The 24,638-nt window shown below is 25.6% G+C and overlaps 2 protein-coding genes across 20 annotated transcripts in view; one reads left to right on the top strand and one right to left on the bottom strand.

Moving 5' to 3' along the window:
* Positions 1–23,878, bottom strand: part of LOC129613411 (uncharacterized) — an 83,615-nt gene extending 59,737 nt beyond the window's left edge. For 17 of the 19 annotated variants that reach the window (XR_008697311.1, XR_008697312.1, XR_008697318.1 and 14 more), the window contains exon 1: positions 23,380–23,514. The gene's annotated coding sequence lies outside the window, so the exon portion shown is untranslated. Of the gene's footprint in view, positions 1–22,651; positions 22,752–23,379 lie in introns of those variants that run through there. The other 2 variants (XR_008697306.1, XR_008697308.1) reach the window with 2 other exon arrangements.
* LOC129613355 (keratinocyte proline-rich protein-like) lies at positions 4,784–5,447 on the top strand. Its single transcript, XM_055527367.1, has 2 exons — positions 4,784–4,790; positions 4,867–5,447. The coding sequence occupies exons 1-2, from the start codon at positions 4,784–4,786 to the stop codon at positions 5,445–5,447; spliced, it is 588 nt and encodes a 195-aa protein (XP_055383342.1).
* Positions 23,879–24,638: the final 760 nt, after the last annotated feature.

The following is a 24,638-nucleotide window of genomic DNA, read 5'->3' as shown; positions in this document are numbered from 1 at the left end:
AATTCACTTTAACGGCAATACATAACGTATGGAGAGTTAATTTTCAACCGTTTATTGTACGTTCCATAATATATATAAGTATTTTTGCTTAAAATAAAGACTTACAGTTCAGTTAAACTATCTGTGTCATAGATTCGAGTCCAAATCCGAATCTAGACTTAGAATTAAAAAAAATGTCTTTGGATCGTTATTCTAGGTCTTGATTTGCTTCAATTTGTATTTGATATTAATTCGGTTCGGTTTAAACTTTTCAATCACAACTGTAGAATACTTTCTCCCGAATTCATTTCAAGTTATAATATAATTTATAACATTCTTTTCTTATCTATTCCACTGACTGTTTTATTATTAATTTTGAGCAACTTCGAATGGTCGTCGGGTGGATAAAATTATTTTGCTTTCTGAACAGAACCTGCAGCTCCAACAGAGTTACTTCGAGTTGCGTTTCAATTGTGGCGAGGAATATAATTGTCAACACTCTGCTAATTAAATTTAGCACGGTGATTCCCCTTCAGTTGAAGCATTCTCTGAAGTTGCATTTCTTCGAGAGTTTTCCCATCAATTCTTTGGAGTACCTTCTTTACAATTTATTTCAAGTTAAAACGCAACTATTTATTTTATATTAAACTTTTATTAGCTGTACGGTTTTCTGAAAAGCACATTGATTTCGTGAAATTTTCAGGAAATTTCCGGTTACAAAATCATAGAATCCTTGCTTTAATGTATCTCTATTGAGTATTAGTGAATATTTAAGTTGAAAACATTTAAGTATTTCGTAATTATAGTAATTCACTCATTTTATCACTCACTAGGCCTATATAATGAATACATACAGTATTTGTATTCATTCCGAAATCTAATCATTATAATAACTACACATTATCTGTACAAATTTATTCACATCAGAAACACAAAGTGAGGTAGTGAGGTATTGTCATGTATATGATAGAGAAACCGAATTTTTCTATGTGAGAAAGAACTTTCGAACTGTTTGTTTGCTATTTCATGTATTACACTTTCGGTTTACATTCTTAGAATAAGTTGAATATTACCTATTTTTTATAAAATTTGCAATTAATGTGCAAAGGCTCGTACTCCTAAACTGGTTCTTACAATAATACATCTATTGGAATCAATATATATAACATCCAGAAAATACATAATGAGGTCGATCATGTGCTGATCACGTCCAATTAATTTTTTTTTAATTAAATATTTAAGAAGATATGTTAAAGGGTTTGATAATATAAATATTTTATCATTTTAATTAAATCAATCGTCATCACACTTATTTCTAGGAATAACTGACACATAAGTAGTAATAAACGATGAACCTATTTCCTGATACTGGTATTTTCATTGAATGTAGTGATTGCTTCATTATCTTTATAATCGTATAATCACTTATGTTTGAACCTAATAAGGGAAAAAACTAAGAAAAATTATTTTTCACTTTTAACTAAAAAAAATTTCTATTTTAGGAAAGCATAGCTTGCATATAGCAATATTTTTTTTCTTTAACCACCAAACCACAATATCAATTGTATACTAAGATTAATTTGAATTCTATTTTTATGTTTTTACAATTCATTATATTGGCATATCGGGTACTCGCATTTTATACTGGAATTTAAACTTAAAAGAAATTTGTTTTACAAAAAAAAGTAGGGAAATAAGTATTCAATAGGTTTAAATAAATTTAAGTATTAAGTATAGGTAGGTATTCTTTACCACCATGCTCAAATATTTCTAATTTCTCAAAATTTAAATAATCTAGTGTTTAAATACGTGACAGAAATTGACAATACTTTCAAGAATAGACGAAGATTTACTTTACTTAATAATATACATAATAATAATTTCTATAATTAATTCGAGGTTCAACAAATTGTGAATAAAACATTTACGTTTTTTAGAATATAAACTTTAGTTAGCCACTAAATGTGGCTATCAACTACTAAAACTAAAATAGTCATCATTTATGTAGATAGAAAGGGAAAGGAGAAAGAAAAATACTGCACGGTGACGATCAATGCTATTGTAGAGTCGGCCCTTAAGTACTCTTTTACTCATATATACGTACAAAAAAATTATGGATACAAGCTAATTTTGTACAGCATACGCAACACTGCGGGTCACGCTTCCTATAGTCCGTACTATACGACGCGGAACATTGAAAAGATCGATCGACCTTAAGTTACTCGGATTCTCTTTGTAAGAAATTCGACCCAATAAAACCGGAACAACCACGTTACTCACCACAAGTTGATGAATGAAAACTATATCAGAAACCAACCTATGACAACGAAGTGACCTTAAATCCAAAAGATAAAGCCTACTTTTATCAAAGGACATCCTGAACAGATTCGACCAATCCATGCCACACGAAGAGCAAAACGAAGGAAACGCCTCTAAACAGATTCAATACAACCTATATGTCAACATCACGAAAAGGAGACGAGATTTTATATACCTACTCTTAAACGGGTCTCATGAAAGAGACATTATAAATATAAATTTACCAATTTATCATAAATGTTTTGTTAATCTTATTGTAGAAATAATTTTAGAACCGAAAATAGAACAAATATTTTTTTCCCATTCCTTAAAGAAATTCTTTTCCTATATTAAATGTTATGTACGCTTTAGTCATCTAAAATGCTATTTTTAATTTTATACACGAGTGTTTTTTTCTTTTTGTTGAGACATCAAAACAAAATGCAACAGCTGTTTTTACAACAAATGCAACATAAGCAAATATGTGTTTGGTTCAAAAGGCATATAGTCCAGTGGGTGATAATGTTTTGTTGTTATTCTTTTGCTTTTATTCCAATTGTTGTAAATTTTGAAAAGCTCTTTTTGAGCTTTTCAACAGCAGACTTAATTGTTTTTTTTTTCTGTAATTTTACGGTAGTTATTTTATGCACATATGTTATAAGTACACAATCATGAAGCACATTTAGTTTTTTCAGTTTTTTTTTTTGTTTATATCACAGAGTGTTAAAGAAATCATTCATTCTCTTGATTTTTAACTGATACTCGTATTATCTCGGAAAGATGAAATATGCAGTAGGGTTTTTTTTTAATAAATAGAAGAGTAAGCATTTTGTGCAGTTGTCAGCGTGACATGAAAAAAAATACAAATCCAAAAATTGACAAAATCCAGGGCCAAGTTTAGGGCCTCTTTCGTCCCAAAATATCCTTTCAGGCAAATCCCCAATGTAAGACCTTACTATGTTTTTCAGCTCCGGACCAAAGTCCAAGTCCCGAATGCCGTTGATCTCCCTATTAAAACTAAAATGGCCCCTCAGGTCATTAGGCCTCAATACATAGTTCATGTTAAACTTTGAGACTCTAGTTTGAATATTTTTGAAGTTTAATGATATAAGCGTACTATAAAAACTAACACAATTATGGGGGGAATAACAAATAGAGAAATCAAATTTTTTAAATAAGAAGTTTTTTTTATGAAGTTTCCTATTTAAATCCTTCTGGCAGTCGTTTTCCTGCGACTCTGTTTATATATGTATATCATACGTATGTAGATATCTACCTACTTGTAACAGCACTTATTTTTTTATAAGTATACTATTTATGTGTACAATTATGCAATTTTACACGAAAAGATTGTAAAATTGAAAACAAGATTTCGATTACAGCATCTTATTAAATCGTTAAAAACAAAATATGAAAGAGCAGATAAAAAAACAAGCAAAATATAAAGCAAAAACGGCAAGTGACTTGGCTAATTTAAAATCTATGTGCATATTAAAAATGCTTCAATGTGATTTGTTGCTATATACAACCAAATATATTCTTACATATTTACATACCTAATATTAATAATAATATTGAAATCGTTAAACTGTAAAATCGAAAGTGAAGATAATTCAATTGCGATTGCAATATAACAAGCATGATAACATTGCAGACCAAACATTAGAGAGAAAAATATTTAAAATGTAAATGAACAAGTAAAATGCAGTAAACTCTCGATTAAATAGCATATTATATAAAAGCATGTCATTGAAGACATATAATAACAGTAGATTTTAGATTTTTCAAGGGAACTGAGTGGGACAAAAGTATCCCCCAGGACATCGCAGTCAATCGCAACTTATTGTATTCTCCCCACGCCCCTCCTACAATATCAGTGAAGACCGCAATCCGCCGCGAACAGGCAGGCGAGCCTTACCCCCACGGCGGAGGAAGGCAGACTACGGAAAGGCAGCCGCTGCACAAAGTCATTCCCAGATATAGTAACAGTACATTTTTCTTTAATCGATTTGTATATATAATATTGAACTATTAAAACTAATGAAGTACAAGTGTACCGAACTCACATTAAAAATAGGCACAGGATAACAACAAACAGCAATGTGTCACCGTCAACAAAATGTCAACAGTTTGACAAATCAATTATCATATCAAATTATTCTAGAACATTTTAATGTTGACAAATTTTTATGTATAAGGAAATAATGATAAGAATTAATTAATTTTTGAAAAAAATTTGTCAAATTATAATTAAAATGTTAAAATGATTATATTTTAAAAAAAAAAAGTTGTTGTAAGAAATAGAAAAACAAATGAAGCCGAATTAAATTTTTCGAACAGATTTGGTTATTAAAAAATGTAAATCGAACGAATAGATTTTTTTTTAATTATAGATAAATTAAAAATATTTGATTCTAGTTAATATTGAAAAAGTATATAAATAAAATTTTTAGTGAAGAATACCATAGTTTTCTAAAAACCTTTTTAAACTATACGAGTTTAAGAAATGAAAGGTAAAGTAGATCAAAAAATTTTTTTTAAATATTCAAAAAAAAAAAAAAGTAAATAAATTCTAATTTTATTTTATAGGTCTTATTTTAGCGATTTTTTCGCTGGGCATAGTAAGCGTTTACGCAGATTGGCCACAATGCGACAATCAACCCCATGGAAGAATGGTTCGCCATCCTGACACATGCCGAAAATATATTGTATGTGAAAATGGTGGCGTTGAAATGACATGCCCAGCTAATCTTCATTTCAATGAAGAACACCAAACTTGTGATTATCCTGAAAGAGCAGGTTGCGATGGAAACCCAGGACCAGGACCCGGGCCAGGACCAGGCCCAGGACCCGGTCCAGGACCAGGCCCAGGACCATGCCCACCTTGCCCAAACCCATGTCCAAATCCATGCCCAAATCCATGCCCAAATCCATGCTGCTGCTGCTGTTGCAATGAATGTGGTTCAACAACAACAAAAAAACCAACAACATCAAGAACAACTTCAAGGACAACTTCAAGAACAACTACAAGAACAACAACAACACGAGGTCCAATCACAACACCACAACCATGTCCACCATGTCCTGATCCATGTCCTAAACCATGTCCTGATCCATGCCCAAAACCATGTTTTAATCAACGTCTTCGTTCAATCGCTTCAAAAATGTAAATTGAAAAAAAAAAATATTTAAATGTTCAAATTTTCTCATAATATACGGGTTATTGCAAAAAATTTTTAAAAGATCTGTTTTAAAATGACAGCTTTAATTATTTAAAATTATATTAGAACAATTATTTTTACAGTATTCATATTAAGTCGAAATTAATTTTTAAACAAAAATGTATAAAGGTACCACAGGATATCTTCTACCCTGTAATATTTTTGCAATAATTTAATAGAAATGTTTAGTGTATAAAGAACAAAAATGTATATTAAAAAAAACTTTGTTTAATTTGAACAAATAGATTTTGTTGTATTTTTGTTTTTTATTTGGAAATAATTTTACAAATTATATTGTTGAGACTACTCATATATGTCGAAAATTATTAGGCCGTATTGAATTTGAGCAGTTACTAATTAAAAGCCATAAGTTTAATTGAATCTTAGTATAGCTAATATGCAAACTTTATAATTCAAATAGTTAGAAGTGTGACTATGAAGTTCGAACCTAAGAGCCTGCCAGCATTATAGCTTTACAAGTATATTGAATTCAAAATATTTGAATAAACTGTTATATTGTTCCGATTCAGTATAAAATTAATGCCATTTTACATTGATAAATGTACTCGACTATTTTAATTCTGAGGTTTACTGTTAACAGAGAATAATATTTTATTTTTAGTTTCTCATAAAATAGAAAAACATGAAACTGCATGAATTTTTTGTTGTGTCATCTCATTTCTTTTCTTCTATTTTTCATTATTATGAAACTGAATATGAAAATTCAATTTAAATTCAATATGAATAAAAATTATATATTAAATAAGAAATGAATATAAATTAAATATATTTTGTAAATAAATATTAAAAATTATAAAACCCCAGTATTGATCTCATCATCACAACTATATATTTATGGAACCAAAGAGAAATAGGAGAATTTTTTATGAAAGTAAAAAAAAATACTAGGGCAAAAAAAAAAATAATTTGAACTTTAAACTTTTCATTTTAATGTAGAAGAATTCGAATTGTGTGTGCTTCGTTTACATGACTAAGTAATAATTTTTTACATAAATAGAAAGAAAAAATCGATAATTCTGCATTAATAGTATCGACCTTGTACGAGTATCATTTCAGCATCTTAATATAGTTAATTTAATGCTATTCATTTAAAAATACTCAAATCATATTTAATTTTAATAAATTCAATATTTCTACATGATTGATTGTTATACATTTTATTTTTTTATAAAGTATGTGCTTATTGTGCGCTATGATTTTTAATTTCAATTCAAATTATATAATAACATGGAGAGGCTTTACAGTATACAAGTGCGTAAATTAAGATGAGTTCTGTTTTTTTTTGTTTCTGAGTATATTGCGGCATAAAAAATACCGATGACCTAAAAAATATTTCGACAACGCTATACACTTGTACAAATAATTGAAAAAATATAATTTGAACATTATGTAATTTAATGTCCTTGTTTATGTAATGTTTATGTAATTTAATGTCCATTATGTATGACCTTGATTGGAATATTTTCATTTAATAAGCTATTTAAGTATATTAGAAATGAGGTTCTTATTATATATGAAATTGAACTCAGTAAATGGCTTACTATATGTGGAATTAACTGACTGCAGTATGACGTCTCGGTTTTTAGAAGCGACTTCTAAATTCTGCTTTATTTGCGATGGTAGTTTGACAAAGAAGAGATAAAACTAATAAAGAAACTGGGCAAACTCAATTGATGAGCTATTTTTCAATTCTACATCTCGAGAGAGTGACACATTGTCGAATTAATTTAATTCCATATTAAATTAACTAGGAAACGGGATAAATTATTATATGTAATCATAGACAACAATAGAGTGTTACCTGATTATATAGTTGACCTACATTTTCACCACACATATCATAGATTGTACATTAAGCTACAATATTTTTCTTTGTTCCACAAATTTCTGAAGTACTAGTCAATTATCTGCGAACCTTTTATTCTCCATTTAAGTAATTAATTCCCCTTAGCCTTCTGACAATTTAAGTAAATCTAGCTGTCTAACAATCACCTGATTGTGATTCGTCTAATTGTTATTTCTTTGAACCAATCGGATATCGTATATAAGTATAAGACTGATTGTTATACACTTGCAGCCAGTCCCAAAAAAATATGAGAATAAATTTAAGAACTGTGCATAAAATTTTTCTTTAAATTTACAATTTGTTCGACCTTGTTTTTGATTTAAGTACCAACATTTAAATAAAATAATATGAAAAAAACAATTTTTTTTTCTAAAAACTTTATTATCTTTATTGTATGTACCAAATAAATGTATCTACATTCATCATTTAATATTACCCGTGTTTCCATTCTTATTTATAGAAATTTCTACAAAAAAACCATTACCATTGTTTCCCCAACTTATTGTTTTTCTGAGAAAGTTTATTATCGCGCCTCTATGTCTGCCGATATATGTATATTGTACGCATACATACAAATATATAAGTTACACTGTAACCTATTGTTTCTCCTGCTGTTTCCTTTAAGTTTGATGAAGAAATTGCAAAACAAAAAAGAAAAAAATTAAGAAAATAAAAAGTGAAATTTTCAAGGATTTGAAAGAAGGATGTATACAATAATTTATGAAGACACATACATATATATCTGCATATGTAAGGTCTATATGTATGTTAATTATACATATACATATATAAATTGCAAATAACTCCTCGCAAACTATATTGAATTACTAAGCATTACATCTACACCTACATTAAATCGCGGCCATTAAGCCAATTCCGAAGCATTCACACTATAAGCGCCACAACGTTTCAGCCTCTTTAAGGTATAGGCGGTAAACCTCGGTCTCTACCTTACTCATCCTTTTCAAATGGACAATCAAGAGGCAATGTCCAGTGAACATATTCACCAGTAGCATCAAATCTCGACGACCAAGTGTCGCACGCCCCCTAGGTCCTACGGAGAACATAAACTTTTTGGATTGAGATAAGTGAGAAAAATTGTTCCAATGATCGATTCTGGTCCGTTCCACATAAACCTTCAGCCTGCGAGGACCAAATGAAGTTAGTTGCCGGTCCTCTCCGAGAGAGAGGACAACCAATATTCACACATCATACATTGTTATACCTAACTAGGACGTTAAGGGCATCGACTTTTCCTCTTAACAATTTTGATCTTACTACATAAGACGACAGGACAACAAGTATGACCTTACTGTCCAAAATAATAAAAATGCTTCTCCTCCTAAGATTCCCTCTGATATTGGAGTACAGAATTTAATAACATATGTTTAAGCCTGAAATGTTGATAGATAGTGCCCGACGATTCTTGTGATATTTACGTCCTCACCGTACACACTTACACTAACTCCTTCATTGGTTTTTGATCCATCTGTGCAGAAAATCACAACTCCAAGGCCTAGTTGTAGGCCCGCTTTTTAGGCAGATAAACAACGTAAGGCTTCCCAATATTTAATATGCATAATAAATACGTAATGTAATTACTAATTACAAATGAAAAATTATTTAAAAAAATATTGGATTTTTGACATTAAACATACCGTCATATTGTATGACAACTATTTTTCTGTCAATTTTATTTAAAAACCAAAATATTTTGACATTATACAATACCTAAATATTCCTATGCGCAAGTGATTATACAAAAATTCAAATTTTATTACTTAATTTAATTTCTTATTTACCTACATTTTCGCGGACAATGCACATCCAACTTATTTTATTATTTAATACAATTGCTTAATTAATTTGCACCCTAAAATTTTCATAGCATTCCAATTCCACAAATATAATATTGTATGCAATTATGAGAAAAATTAAATTTATTCTTTATTTTTACATTCTAAGTAAATCAAATTTATAACAATATTTCGCTAATTCGAATTTAAAACAAAACCCCAGTAAAAACATAGAAGGGACACAAGAAAAAAATCAATAGATTTGCACTTATTATGTACCTACTAACAACCCTTAAAAAATTTTCATTTTCTGTTTTTTTTTTTTTGCAAAATCACATGAAAAAAAACATCATAATAATAAATATTATTACAGAAAAAAATATTACGTTATTATTATAGAATTGCCCTTGTTACAGAGCATTCAACTTGAATAAATGAACATTTAATGTAACAAGCACCATTTCTTATTTATACATATGTACATATGTAAATAAACGCTTTCTATATCGTACTCAATACATAAATGACTTCACTGACTATATTTGGCATATATGTAGATAGGTAAGTATAACAGATTCTATAATATAAGAGATAAAATATTATGCATTGGTACATAGTGAGTAACTCATTTGAAATGTCGAATCATAATAATTTCGATAATTAGCCATTATCTGATGTAAATCATCAGAATTTATGAATGAAGATTTTTCTTTCATAATATATAGTGTGTCTCATACTTAAGTACGTAATCAATCGATTGCAATATTATTTTTGTATGTATGTATAAATGACAACTCGTCACTAATATCAAATATCTTTTAATTGAAGTATCGTGTTTAAAACAAAAAAAAGAAAAAAATTCCCGCAATTTAACACATTATCTACAAAAAAAATAAAATAAAACAATAACAAAAAAAAATAACAGTTAAATAGACAAAGAAAATAAAAAATATAACAGTAAATTTCATATGTCAAAATAACTTACTTAGTTATAACGAAAACGAAAACAAAAAATTTAATGCTAGTCATTCGTTCCTATATTTTAATTGTTATTCTATTTGTATTTGTGTTTCTGACATGCGCATTAATTGTCAGAAACCGCATCAACAAAATCCATTCTTATGTCATCTTTTCATACTTAATATTATTATTTTGACATTATAAAAATGTCCAGTATATATAAAAAAGGTTAGGAGAACATGTCACATTAAAGTTTTTAAAAAAATAAAAAATTTTTTTTTATAATGCTTAAGAATTTTGAATTTAATAGTCAATAAAATAAAAAAAAAGAAAATAATTTTTTTTTTTTTTAAAATGAATTAAAATTCAAAATAAGATAAAATTGTCAAAATATTTGACATTTGTTTGTGTGTAGACTAAATCCAAGGAAATTTAAGAATAAAAAAAAAGCTTTCCCTTAATTTTATATTTTACATAGATAACAATATTCTCATTAAAATCATTTTCATGCATAGAAAATTCCCATTCTTATATTCTCTCTCATTTCCAAAAAAAAAATAATATATGGCATTAGGTTAGGACATTTGCCTTTAGCTATAATATTAAAGTTGAATGCGAAAAATATATTTGTGTATGTATGCGTAAATACTTGAGTGTATAGTTATGTTTTATAAGTGTAGATTTTAATAATATTGTGTAACGAGTATAATAACAGTAATTTTGTAGACAGTGTGACTCCTAATAAATTTGCATACGTTATGTTCATTGCAGGAGTAAAATTCGAATAATAGGGTCCGAAAAATTCGTTTCTGAATGAAAATTTTAATAATTGGTGCAATATTGAAATAATTTACATGCATTAAGTATATACTTATAACTAAATTACAATTATAAATGACATATGTCATTTAAAGAGGACAAATGATCAAATTTTTTTAATTTTTGAGTGCATTTGCAATTTAATTGCCAGTCAGTATTAACTCAAGGAATTTCTTACAGAAATTGCGATTGTTAATTCAAAAGAAAAATGTTATATGACGTCATTTTTACAGCTACTTATTCCAATTGAAACTCTGGATTTATGGAAACATTTCAATCTAGGGTGAATTCCAGGAACTACATCGAAATATTCAATGAGAAATTTTGGGATTCTGTACGAAGATTGTCGAATTTTCTCTGATATCCGGGAATTCTCATGCCAAATCATGAATTTACTCAAATAATTTTATTAGAACAACGCTAATAATTATATACGAATTAATTATGAAAATTTTTTTAAAATCTGGTAACAATATTCGATGTCATCCATATCCTGTTACTATTTCAATATAATAAATATGAAATATTTTTTGCTGCTATCTTTAATCTCATACCATTAATATTTTTCATGCTCTTTTTTGTTCTTTATTTCAAATAATATAAAAATAAATGTATGTATGTGTGGATGTGTGTATCCATTTAATAATTACATATTATATTAAATATGAATGCGTATGTGTAAAAATAAAATTTTTTATTTGAAATTTTTTAAATCTATTTTTATTTTCATTCTTGTTATGCCAGTGCCACACTGGCTATGCAAAATTATTTCTATCGTATGTTCTCTATCTTTTATTTTAATCTCTTTCTCTTCATTCTTGTTCGTTCGTTCTTGTTTTCCATTTATTAATCCATTTTCTCCCCTACATTTTCTAGTTTTTTTATTTGTACTTTTTTTTTTGTTATTTTCTGTTACTCTCACTATTTTTCTTTATCTTCTATATACCCTTGTTTACATATGAATAGTTTTTAACTTTTAAGGAGGAGGAAAGAGCTGTTTTTGACACTTTGTTTTTCAAAATTGTCTTTTATCATAATATACTGTACTGGTTTTTTAACTGTATATATAGCACGTCATTTTGTATCCTTTTCGTTAACTATTATACAATTATCCTTTTACACTTAATTTAATGGCTCATAAAGAAATATAAGAAAAAGCTTCCCTGTCTTTTTCTGCAAGTATTTGCGACTGTTATTGATTATACACCCATAAGTTAAATTAATGATTTCATCGCCTTCTTTCTCTATTTTCTCAACATTTTATCCAAATTTTATCAATTCTATATTAATTTTTTATTTAACAACTATATTGTATCAAATTCATCAGGAAATTGACAGCAATATCCAACAAAATTTTAAACATTAAAACAAATTTATTACTTAAAAATATTGACAAACATGTACGGTACTCATCTGCAAGTACATATACTTGTTCGTCAGTCTAAAAAATTAAATTTAAATTTAATTTAAAAAAATATATGTGATAACACGAGCGTTACAACAAGTCGGAAAGCAATCGATGCAAATCAAATTAAAATGTCACAAAAAAAACGACATCTTTTATTTTAATGTTGTCAATCGGTGGCCAACGAAGTATGGGAATGAAAAAGAAAATTTCTTTTAGAAAAGAAAAGAATTTTTCAATTTTTCGCTTTGTTTTTTAATTTTTTCTTTCATGAAATTTCCTTTCACCCCCCCCCCCCCCTCTTCATTTATTATCTCTTCAATTATTTTCGTTTTAAATTTACAAAAGAAAGAAAAAAATAAAAATCTATTTTTATCTCATTTATTTTCCGTCGAAGTGACAAATTTTTTTGACTTTTTGGCAAAAAAAAATTTTTTTTTTGTTTTTTCATTTTTCTCATTTATTAATTTTCCAAAATTTTAAATGAAGTTTTTTCGAATAATTCACCATGAGTATAGAATTTAAGAAAATTTAAAATAAAAAGAGGAAAACATCAAAAATTTCTAAAAGTTTTCTTTGAAAGAGAAAAAAGAGAGAGTTTAACTATAATGATTGAAATTTCAAAGGAGAGAACATAAAAAAAAATAATCATCTGATGATAATCGGCTGTTAAACAATTTTACTTACTTAGGTCTAAACAATGAAAGCACATTTTATATATAGGAACAATTGACTTAATATAAATAATACAAAAGAATGGCATAAAGGGCATAAAAAGTAAAAATACATAAAAATATATACATATGTAGGTACAAAGGATATTAAAAGGATACAATTTATATATATATATATATAACAAATGCGTGGGTTGCAGCCCACAATATGTTGATAAGGTTTAGACTTTATTTTATAAATAAATAATGAATTTAATAGGAAAAAATTTTTGAATACTCAGACTGGTATTAACTTTTCTAGGAAATATATTTAAATATATCTCGTATATATATAATATATACTTTAAAATATTCATGGATTATATATATATATTCTGCATATATGCATTATACATGCATACATACGTATTATATTCGAAATTTATAAATAGAAATTTTATTTTATTACAAGGGACTTGACCCATTTTAATTTTTGTATGTTTATTTTCAGTACATACATACAAAATTTTTTCCCTTTATATATTTTTAAATACTTGTAATATATTTTTATAAAATCCTTTCAATAATATTTATATATATATGTATATACTTAATACGTGTATACTTTTTTAATTATTTAAAGTAATATTTCAGAAATAGGTTAAAAAAGAAAAATTAATTACAGAAAAAAATTTTTTTTTGAAGATTTAATGGATTGTAAAAAAAAATATAAATTTAACCATTAACTAAATAAATAAGGAAATTTTTTTTTATGTGGCAAAATATTATTTATGAATTTTTTTAAAAGACACCCTTTTGTAATTGAATAATAATTAAAGAGTCACAAGCCGGTAACAAACAATTGGTGTAGGAAATTTTGTCTAATAAATTGAATTTAATAAAATGGATTAGACATGTGTTTTGGATTGAAATATGTTACGAAAATTCTAGCTGAAAATTTTATAGAAAGGGCTGTTCCTGGTGAAAACAACATAACGCGTAATTAATTTATAATTCATGTGAATGATTGATTGCCAGTAAGGTTTTGCTTAAAGAACCAAAACAACTTTTGTATTTCTGTTTTTATTTTATTAAGATTATTTGCGAAGGAGTTCATATATCGTTGCGAATGGAAGGAAGGAACTTTTCATTTTTAGGGTCTCTTTAAACGGGATTCCATCTTGACGTGGTGAAGAGATATTACAACCTTGTAGTGTCCTGCAGGTACAACCATGCCGATAAAGTCGGAAGTTGGGGCGGAAAACTAAGAGAACTTAGGAGGTTGAAGCAACTGGCAAAAATATCTTGTATAAGTCCCCCCCCAATCCAATGATTTTATACAACCCAACTCAATGGACTAATTGGTAGCCGAAGAGTATATTGTCTATAGCGAACGTAATCTCTCTGATACCATGTCACTTCAAAGGGTATTTTGACTTTACCACCTCAAAAAGTATTTCTGACCTTACAATAAGTCATGTATATCTCTGGCGTAGCGGACTTTCCTTAGCTACTCGTGGGACCAAACATTAATATAGAAATAAAACAAAAGAAGAAACAACAAGCAACAACATGACTGGAAAACATTGTCACTGTGCGGGAATACTCGGTCAAAATAAAAAAAGAAAGAAGCATAAAACCAGCTATATGGCGGCTACGAAGTTAGTGAAGTTAGCAGTTTTGTCGAGGGAAAACCCTTCCTAAAATGGTGATGGAGAAAGATTTGACGCAATTGGAGGAAGCGATATACGACGACGTAGTCAAGACCTGAAATAACGTTATCCAATTTGAAGGAATGCACTTTAAGCCTTGTGATGGATACCAGTTCTGGATACATAGTAGCCATGCGTAATCGTCCCAGGAATTGATAAAACCCTGGCGATCTTCCAAGCCCAAAACGGTGGAATTTACAATCGACTTTGGATTTTAATGGGGGCAGAAGAAGGATGGGGCAAAAGAAATGGTCAGCTTCTCCGAATAGGAGTAGATAACACTTTTGTGGTGACTATCAAGCCATCACATTCTGCTGTAACGGTTCGGGAAATCTCCGTAAACGGGCTCAGAATAGAATATTTCAAATTACTTTTTATATTTGGCATAAAGCCTAAAACATTTGATATTAATTAAACATTCGGAACTAAATCATTCTTCTATTTAATTAATAAATTTATTATTTTTACATTTAATACTTAATTTAATTAAAATTTAAAAAAAGAAAAAAATAAATTTATTGTTTATTTCAATTGGATACAAATTTTATTACAATTTGTTTAAAAACAAAATTGCTATTATTTTGCCAAAAAAAAAATATTAAATTTCTTTTAATTTTATAACAATAGCAAGTTAGCATCGGCTAGCCGCTTGAAATCCCCAAAAATTTCTTCATTTAAAAATCAATTTAAAATCAAAAAAAAAAAATTTATGTTCGTTAAAATTTTTCTAGTTTCGCATAGCACTTTCTTGCGGAAATTCCGCTTTTTTTTCAATTTTTGTTTTTTCAAATTTGTATTGTTTGACACCAGTTTTCAAAAGACATTCCTTTCTTATGATTCGTCATCAATCATAAGTGAACATTAACACTATCAATCATAATCATTATATAAAAACTAGAAATATAAAAATAATGAAGATTTTACAAGGTAAGTAAATTTTTTTCACTTTGTTTTTTTTTTTTTTTGGCATTTAGATTTGAAATGCGCGAAAAAATACAAAAAGAATTAGATAAAATTTAATTTTTCGACATTGTAATCATAGTTTACATTTAATGAATGTTTGTAAATGTATGAATATAGTTGAGTGTAATTGAATGCATAAGTATAGTATTTAAATTTATTTTCTTTTTCAAAAATTTTTGACAACCCGATCGAATTCACTAGAAAATTATTGCCTTAAGTCAAATTTAAAAATAAAACAAAACGAATTCATCATTACAGCCCCAGCTATTAAAAAAATGATGAACATACACACTCATTTAAATACTAACAGTGCGTGTTAAAAATAACTAACAATTTTTACTGACAATATTGCATATAATAAGGGAGGTTATGGGGTGACACCAAATTTCGGAATACAACGAACCATGGTAGGAAAACGTAAATAAATTATTTTTAGAGAGATGTCTCTGGACCTTTTTTCCGGTAGATTATATGTACATTTTTGCGCATAAAAAGAGAAATAATCCTTAAATTATTAAAACAAATTTTCTTAAATATTACGAGTATATTTAAATTTGGGGTGTTAAAACAATGAACATATAAATTTTTTGGAAAGGTCATAGCTCAAAAATTAAATTGAGGGTCGATTTTATAATTTTTTACTGTATCTACGGAACGAATTGATGGAATTTATTGAAATTTAATATTCGAGTTCTGGGTTGTTACCGAAACTAACAAGCGAATTTTTTGAGCGAAACTCTGCCAAGAGCTAAATTTGCATTTTTCTTCGTCGCTAAACTAGAAAATAAATCTTTTTAAACTAGACATACTTTCGCTAAACTAGCCAATACATTGTTCAGTCGATTATATGCTAACCACACTAAATTTTTTTTTAAATGACGGCATATTCTGTATAGTTTTTGTTAAAACCCAACTTTCACTTCATATTTAATAAAAATTTCGAAAAAAAAACCAACAACAAATTATTACCGTTATTTAGAATAACGGTATAATGATTTTAAAAGATGTTACATGGTAATTCAATTAACAGTTATAGTTATATTTATTAAATTTTCATTATCTACATTTTACTTTACAATTATTTGACTAAAGAAATTTTAACAAGCTGTAACAAGGTGTAAAAATAATTGATGGCCATATTCCAATAATAAAAGTTGAAAAAATTGATTTAATAATTATGTGAATTAAATAAAAATTTGAAATAAATTAATTATATATGATTATTTCTGAAGAGAAGCTCGTACGTACCATATACTTACTTAAAATTTAAGAAGAAATAAAGTGAAATTTTATTTTTAAAGTGAATAAAATAGAAAAAAATTTTTTTGTTAATAAAAAAAAAAGAGAAAACACGTAACGAATTGTTTTATTTTTTGTAGGGTCATTGCCTTTAACGACGCATTGGTCTTTTTAATTTCTATTGTAAAATAAAAAAATTTTTATAGTTAACTACAAAACCACTTATAGCGTACTGTCAAAATTTAAAATTTAAATTAGGTACCTATAAAAAAAAAATTCGAAGATCAGAAAGAAACGGAAGAAATTCATCTATAATCGTAAAAGAAATTAGAAACAAATAATTTGAAACTATTAAAATTAGAGTTTATTGTACGCAAAGAGAACGAGTTTTATAACCATGCTATAAAATATACAGTAAAATACTATAATAATTAATACTAAAATAAAGAATGGGTTCTCTTATATGCAACGCAATGAGAGCAACGGCGGCCACATACGTAAGATATGGAGTAGTAAAATTTTTGTTACCTCCTCATATAATTTACGAAGATATTTATGCGTTCAGTAGGTATTTAACTATTATGCAGCCGGAGAGATTAGCAGTAACAGCATACTATTGCATCAACTATTAATTTTGTGTTTGATTAGAATATATAAGCACTCTTAAAATAATTTAAAGGTATAGATGGCAGTATATAAGTGAAACCAATAATTTAACAGACGAAGAAAGTAATTTGACAGCAATTTGTTTTTACATTAAGTTTAGTGAAAACAAAACTTCCACTAAAAATGATATTCACGCCATATAATGAATTTTCCCCGGGTGGGTTGGGATGTCGAAATAATCACAGCAGGCGTGCTTGTGCTACGAGTCCACTAAAATCCAAATAAAAACAGGGAGCGTTTGATTCAGAATGAACTTGACTTGGGCTAATTATCATATACAAAAAAAGCACAAAGAAGAGAGTGGCCAAGGGTTCTCAACAAATAGAACTGCCATTGGAATAGAATAACACTAAAGTAGTGAGATCACCACTAAAGAAAAAATTTGACCTTAAAAAACATAAGTCATTTGCAGTAATAGTGGGTTATATGACTAATTACACTTAATTTAAATAAGGATTCTCAAAGAGAAAAATATTGATATTATAAAATAAACATGATGGCATGAAAGGTTATTTGACAGTTTATATTATACTATTGCAAACGCTATGAATATCTGGATAATTGTAGAATGAGAAACTAGTACTACTATTAATTAGCATTACTCTCTCATTCTAGACACTCATAGAATTTTCAGCAGTGCCGGATCTATTATATATTCAAAGCACACATTTGCAATGAGTGCCGCAAAATGGGACACCATTGAAAAATTAAATTTTAAAAAATAAAATTTTCTCAATTTTTTTCATTACATGATTTCCAAAAAATTTCTTCTTTGTATTTTCAGCTGAATTAACGTAATAAAATTACAAAGTTTTTGCAAGTCTCGTAAGCCCCACTTAAGTCAGTGCCGGTGTCGATTTTGAATTATTGTAAATTATTCAAAAAATATAAATATTTTGTAAGTATGCATTATATAAACCTGGTTTTACAAACATTTATCTCAATAATGCCCCAATAATAACAGTTATAATTGGAGATTTTAATGATATAGTAACATTCTCGTATATTACACAGGTACTAATATGTATATGTATGTGTAAAAACCTACATTTTATAACATAGTTATGAATGAATGAATAAATAAATTTCAAAGAAAGAAAAATTCGGCACATTACCTAAATTCATACTAGCAAATATGAAAACCATCTTTGTGTATTTTAAACGTATAGAATTTTGTATATTTAAAGCGCGTCTCCATATATGAGTACGTGTAAAACATAAAATAGTTATGTAGAATTGCGTGAAAGAATTTTCTTTTTTTTTTCATTCTCTCAATTTACTTTTCTATTTTGTATTCAAATTTGAGTAGGAAATAGAAAAAAAAAATGTCTTTTTTTTTTGGAGACGATAGCAAATATTTGTTTTTTTTTTAATTTTTAATATTTTCTTTTTTTGTTCTAAAAAACAAAATGTGATGTTTCTATTTTTGAAACATTTTTAATAATATTTTGTTTTTTAATCTTGTTTTTTTCTTCTTCTTTCATATATGTGTGTGTGTGTATGGATTTGTCGTACATAATAAATGCGTATACATATGTTTGTATGAAAGGTATTTTGTTGTTAATGAGTGAAATTTAAAATGTTTTTTCATATATACAATACGAAACTTAAAAGTTAAGAAAATTAAATAAAAAATTAATGATATAAAGTTGAAATGGCAAGAAATTAGTGATTAAATATATTGAGACACACACACACATTCGCAAATACAAATGTAAGTATAAAAAATGTCAACAAACTATATTGTATTTCAAGGGCAACCAAAAACATATTATATTTAAAATTTATTGAAATGTTTAGATTATTAGAAAAGTGAAATTTTACATTCAATAAATAAAATATTTATGAAAATAATATTACTTTTATATTATTTAAATATATTCAGAATTTAATAGAATTCATCAAAAATATATATTACATTCGTAAATAATTGCATACATTAAGGCTTCATTTGCTTTAAACGCGAATGTAAACGCCCGTACAATAGACTTTTTTGGGTTCACTCAATTACGTTTTAATTCAAACAAAAATGGACCATAATGAACTACCATAATGAACTATAATTGACATAATAACAACTGTCATTACGTCATAGTTAAAATATATCATTGTATATTCTTTATGATGTGAAGGAATTTACCATTTAGCTTTTAAAAGCTCGATAAAAATTCTATTTATAATGGTGATAAATAAATAAAATTACAAATTGCTAATTGTGAAAGGTGCCATTTTGTTTTTATGACGTTTCCTTAATATTAAAAGAAACAAAATAACTTCTTGTCACATTCACCAATGTCGATTTACACATTTCTTTTAAAAGGGGGGATAGGACATTAGGTTTCTTACATTAAACAAATAACATTAAGATTTTATGTACAGAGGCATTTGGACGTATGAACGAATAGGGTTAAATTTTTAATAAGTGCATTTTCTTTGTTACATGTAAATGTAGAAATGCATTAAAAATATACCCATCAATTCGGTATTGGCCAAATCTTTTTTAAGCATTTCTACAATATTTTCAACAATACATTGTAGAATATTGGGTGTATATATACTTGTTAAGTGATATTTAAAGATTACTTTATAGAAATTTATATGTTAACAAATGGATTATATATTTTTACTCCCAATTTTTATGTAATATTGACTGTATTATAAGTGTTATATATTCAATATAACAATTTACTTAAAATTGTTGAAAATTTTGCAAGTATATATTGTAATATACTTGAATATAACAATGAAAAATTGTCAGAAATTGTTATAAATTTTAGTATTACTTTAAAATTGCTAAAGCTTTGCACTTTTCCAATACTTCCATCCCTTTTTTTTTTTTGTGCATAAATACTTGGAATTTTTCAATTTACATAAAATCCCTTATGCATTTTATATCCTTATATAAGTGGCATTATATTTATGTACATATATACACATGCAAAAATAAATTTTAAATAAATTTCCTTAAGTAATCAAATTACAAATTTTATTTTTTTTTATAAAATAAAAAATATGTAAATAATTCTCATATATTAGTATGATTCAATTATCTCAAGAGAGATATAGCATCTTATACATGCATTTCCTTACAAACCAATTATATAATAGTTTATATATAGTATGTATATGTAAGTTATATACATACACACATAATATGCACAACAATACATACACACTTACTAGATTATTTTAATTATGGATAAAGTGCTTTATAAAAGTATTCTTTTAAGTTTTTTGATCATTTTTTTCATTATTTTCATCTTATATTTTTGTTTTACAGCATTTTTATTAAAAATTCAAAAATAGAATTGTATTTTCAATATTAAGTAAGATAATATTTTTATTTTTATAATAAGGAAATAATGTGTGTATTTTTTTTTTGTTTTTATTAATTTAAGGCGCCATATATGTCCCAAGTATATTTAAGAGTTTAATAATAAATAAGAGAGTCTTAGAAAATTGCGAATAAATTTTTAATATTCTAAAATAATTTTATTTATATATGTATGTGCATATATATAGGTATTATTTGACCGACAGTAAGTCTTATAGTACTAAGCAAATTATTTTTTTTAAATTGAATTTTTACAAGAACAAGGCAAATTAGATGCTGTTTCAAATTAAAATCCAAATTGATAACTGCCAAATCCAAAATATCCGACCAATTATAATATGAAAATAACTCTTGTTAACGCAACAAGCAATAAATTTCCATCATTAGCCAGCTCAGCCCATCTAATCAAACAACTTTTTCCAAAATAAAAAAAAAATTAAGAAAAACTATATTATATAGGGTACTAAGGCTCGTTGTTCGTGGTTATTAACAATATCATATGTGCTCCTCCCAGGAACGTAGTACCATAACAAAAAAATATTATATAAGGTGCTTAATTTAAATTCTAATTTTAATATTGCCATAAATTATAGATCATAGATAAAAATCAATTTATTTAGACAACATTTCTTAAGGAATGAAAATTCAAATCACATTGAACTCAGACGAATTTTGTATATATATATGTGTATAAGTTATAATTATGGTTTATGTGTACGTCATTCAATTTCGTAAATTTTTTAACTCTTTTCAATAATAGGTCTTAACGTCCTCTAAGAAATTACTTCGAATTACTTACTTATAATTAATTATTTTTTTTTTAAATAATTTATTCCATATATATATATACTCGTATATATACCAAAATATTGAACCAGGACTTAATTTGTTTTAACAGACGACATTGATTCCGAAGTATTTTTACATTCAGTTATTTAAGTATACACATGAGTAAATACAAAAATCGTGTAACAGTACCATAATTCTCATCAATTATTAAAAGTTCTTAACATAAAATCTTACTTATATTGGGGGCCTTATCTGATATTGAACAATTTTTAATTCTTCCAAATACTTTATTATGTACATTACGTTTATATATGATATATATATACATATATATCATATACGTATATATATATATATATATATATATATATATATATATATTATATATATATATATATATATATATATATATATATATAATATATGTATATATATGATATATATATATATAATATATATATATATATGATATATATATATATATATATCTATATGTATATATATATATATATATATATATATACATACGTATATGATATATATGTATATATATATCATATATAAACGTAATGTACATAATATTATATATATAATATAATGGCTGTAATCCGACGTACATATTATAAGTACACGAACAGTAAATATTTGTTATAAAAATAATACAATTAAATTTATTAAATAAATACATATACATACACATATATATATGTTAGTAATAATTATTTATAAAATTAATGTTCATAATTATTATTTATTATTGTATTAATAAAAACATTATAATATAAAATAAGTGAAAACTGTAATTCATATTTTTTAATTATTAATTTGTTAGTATATATATTTGTTAATTATTAAAAATCTATACTTAATATAAAATTTTAATTAAAATATAATAATTTCTAATTAATAAACATTATAAAATAATAATAATAAAAAAAAATATAAAATACCCGAATAAATTTTTGGCCCAATTATAAATAAAATAAATTTATATATGTATATATAGTAAGCGTGTGCAGCGTTTTTATTCAAATTGATGTTTTTACAAGTGTGTGTATTTAATTTTTTTTTTGTTGCTTTCTTCAAAGATAAGTAATTCAAAACAATTTTAAGCGTTTGTTTCTTAATTATAACAATATACTTATATATAGATAGTGTTGATTTAAGTATATTACAAGTATATAAGTAAGTATATCAAAAAAAAATTTTTTGTTAAATAATTTTGTTATATACAAAAAAAAAATATGTGTAAATTCAACAAAAAAACAAAATATTTTAACAATTTTTATTAAGCAAAAATTTTTTATTTCTTTTAATTCAAATTTATCAAAAAAAAAAAATTATTTTTAATTAATTACAATTTATTATTAAAAAATTTCTTTAATTAATTTCTTTATTTTTTAATTATTATTTACAATAATGTACACAAAATTTTAATAAGCACAATAACACAAAAAACAAAAATTAGTCAACAAAAATACAATCAAAAATATTTAAAATTAATTTTAATAATAAAATAAATAAAAATTTAAATAAAATTTTTTAATTTACAATTTACTGTTAGTTTTATTAATTTTTTTTTTTATTTTAATTATTAATTATCCTCTCTTAATATTTTACAAGATTCCTGTAAAGAGAAAATAATAAAAAAATTTTTTTTTTTTAAATTTTCACTCACTTGTAATTTTCACTTTTCTTATAACAATCTTATAATATCAATAAATTAATTGAAAAAAAAAAATAATAATAATAATTTTAAATCACTGTGATTTTAAAAGTCTTTAAAACTTTTTGAATTAAAATTGTTGAAATTCTATAATTAATTTTTTAATTTAAAATTTTTCCTCTTGGTGAAAAATTTGAAAAAAATTAAACGAATTTTCAACTCTCTAAACAATTAATTATTAAAAGAGAAAGAGATGGAGAGAGAGAGAGAGCGCGCGCGTATTTAAATGGATTATATTAAGTATATAGAGAGAAATGAGAGAAAAATTAAAATAAAAATTCTCTTTTTCTTCTTTTAATTTTTTTAATTGGCAAATTTTTTAAAATTAATTTTTTAATATTTATTTATTTTTTTTTTTATTTTTTAACACCACAGATAAAAAATATTTTATTATTTTTTTTTAATTTATTTTAATTTTTTTTTTTTTTTTGGTAATTAACGGTAAAACTATAGGCAAAAATATAGGAAAGGTAATAGATGCTTTTTTTATGCTTTTTTTTTCTTTCTCAGTTCTTTTTTTTTTGAATTTTTAATTGTGTATAATTTTTTTTTTGTAATTTTCAATTATGACACTAAAAAAAGAATATTTAATTATTTTTTATTTTTTTTTCTCTTTTTTCTTTGTGTTAAATTTTTAAAAATTCTATTTTACAAAATGCTCGATAAAACTGTGATTTTTTTTTTTATTTTTTTTTTACACATTTGAAAAATTCGAACATTTTTATAAAAATGAAAGAAGAAAATTAATGAAATTTTTATTTTGAAATTTTCATCCGAAAAATTTAATATGAAAATAAGTAATAAAAACAAAAACATAAAAAAAAAAATAAGAAGAAAATTTTTTTGAAGAAAATTTATTTACTTTTATTTTAAATAAAATAAAAAGAGAAGACACAAAATTTTTTTTATTTTTTTTTTATTTTTTTTTTTTATTAATATTTTGGCACAAAAAACTCATATAATAAAAATAATAATAAGAAAAATAAAAATGTAAAAAAAAAAATATTATTTTGAACCGAACATTTTTTGAAAGCAGATGACTTTGTATACATATGTATATAATATAATAGTTGTATCTGTTTCCTATAAGATATCCTTGAAAATTTAAATTTATTATTATTTTTCTGTAATTATGGAAAAAATAATATATAAAAAATTTGTCTGCAATATGAAAACACTGCAGAAATATTCCCAAAATTTTGTTATAAATT

This window comes from Condylostylus longicornis, unplaced genomic scaffold (assembly GCF_029603195.1).
Source record: "Condylostylus longicornis isolate FDR11 unplaced genomic scaffold, ASM2960319v2 ptg000083l, whole genome shotgun sequence".
In the NCBI taxonomy this organism is placed as follows: domain Eukaryota; kingdom Metazoa; phylum Arthropoda; class Insecta; order Diptera; family Dolichopodidae; genus Condylostylus; species Condylostylus longicornis.
The sequence above is the reverse complement of the archived record's forward strand: the minus strand, read 5'-3'. Positions and strand labels throughout refer to the sequence as shown.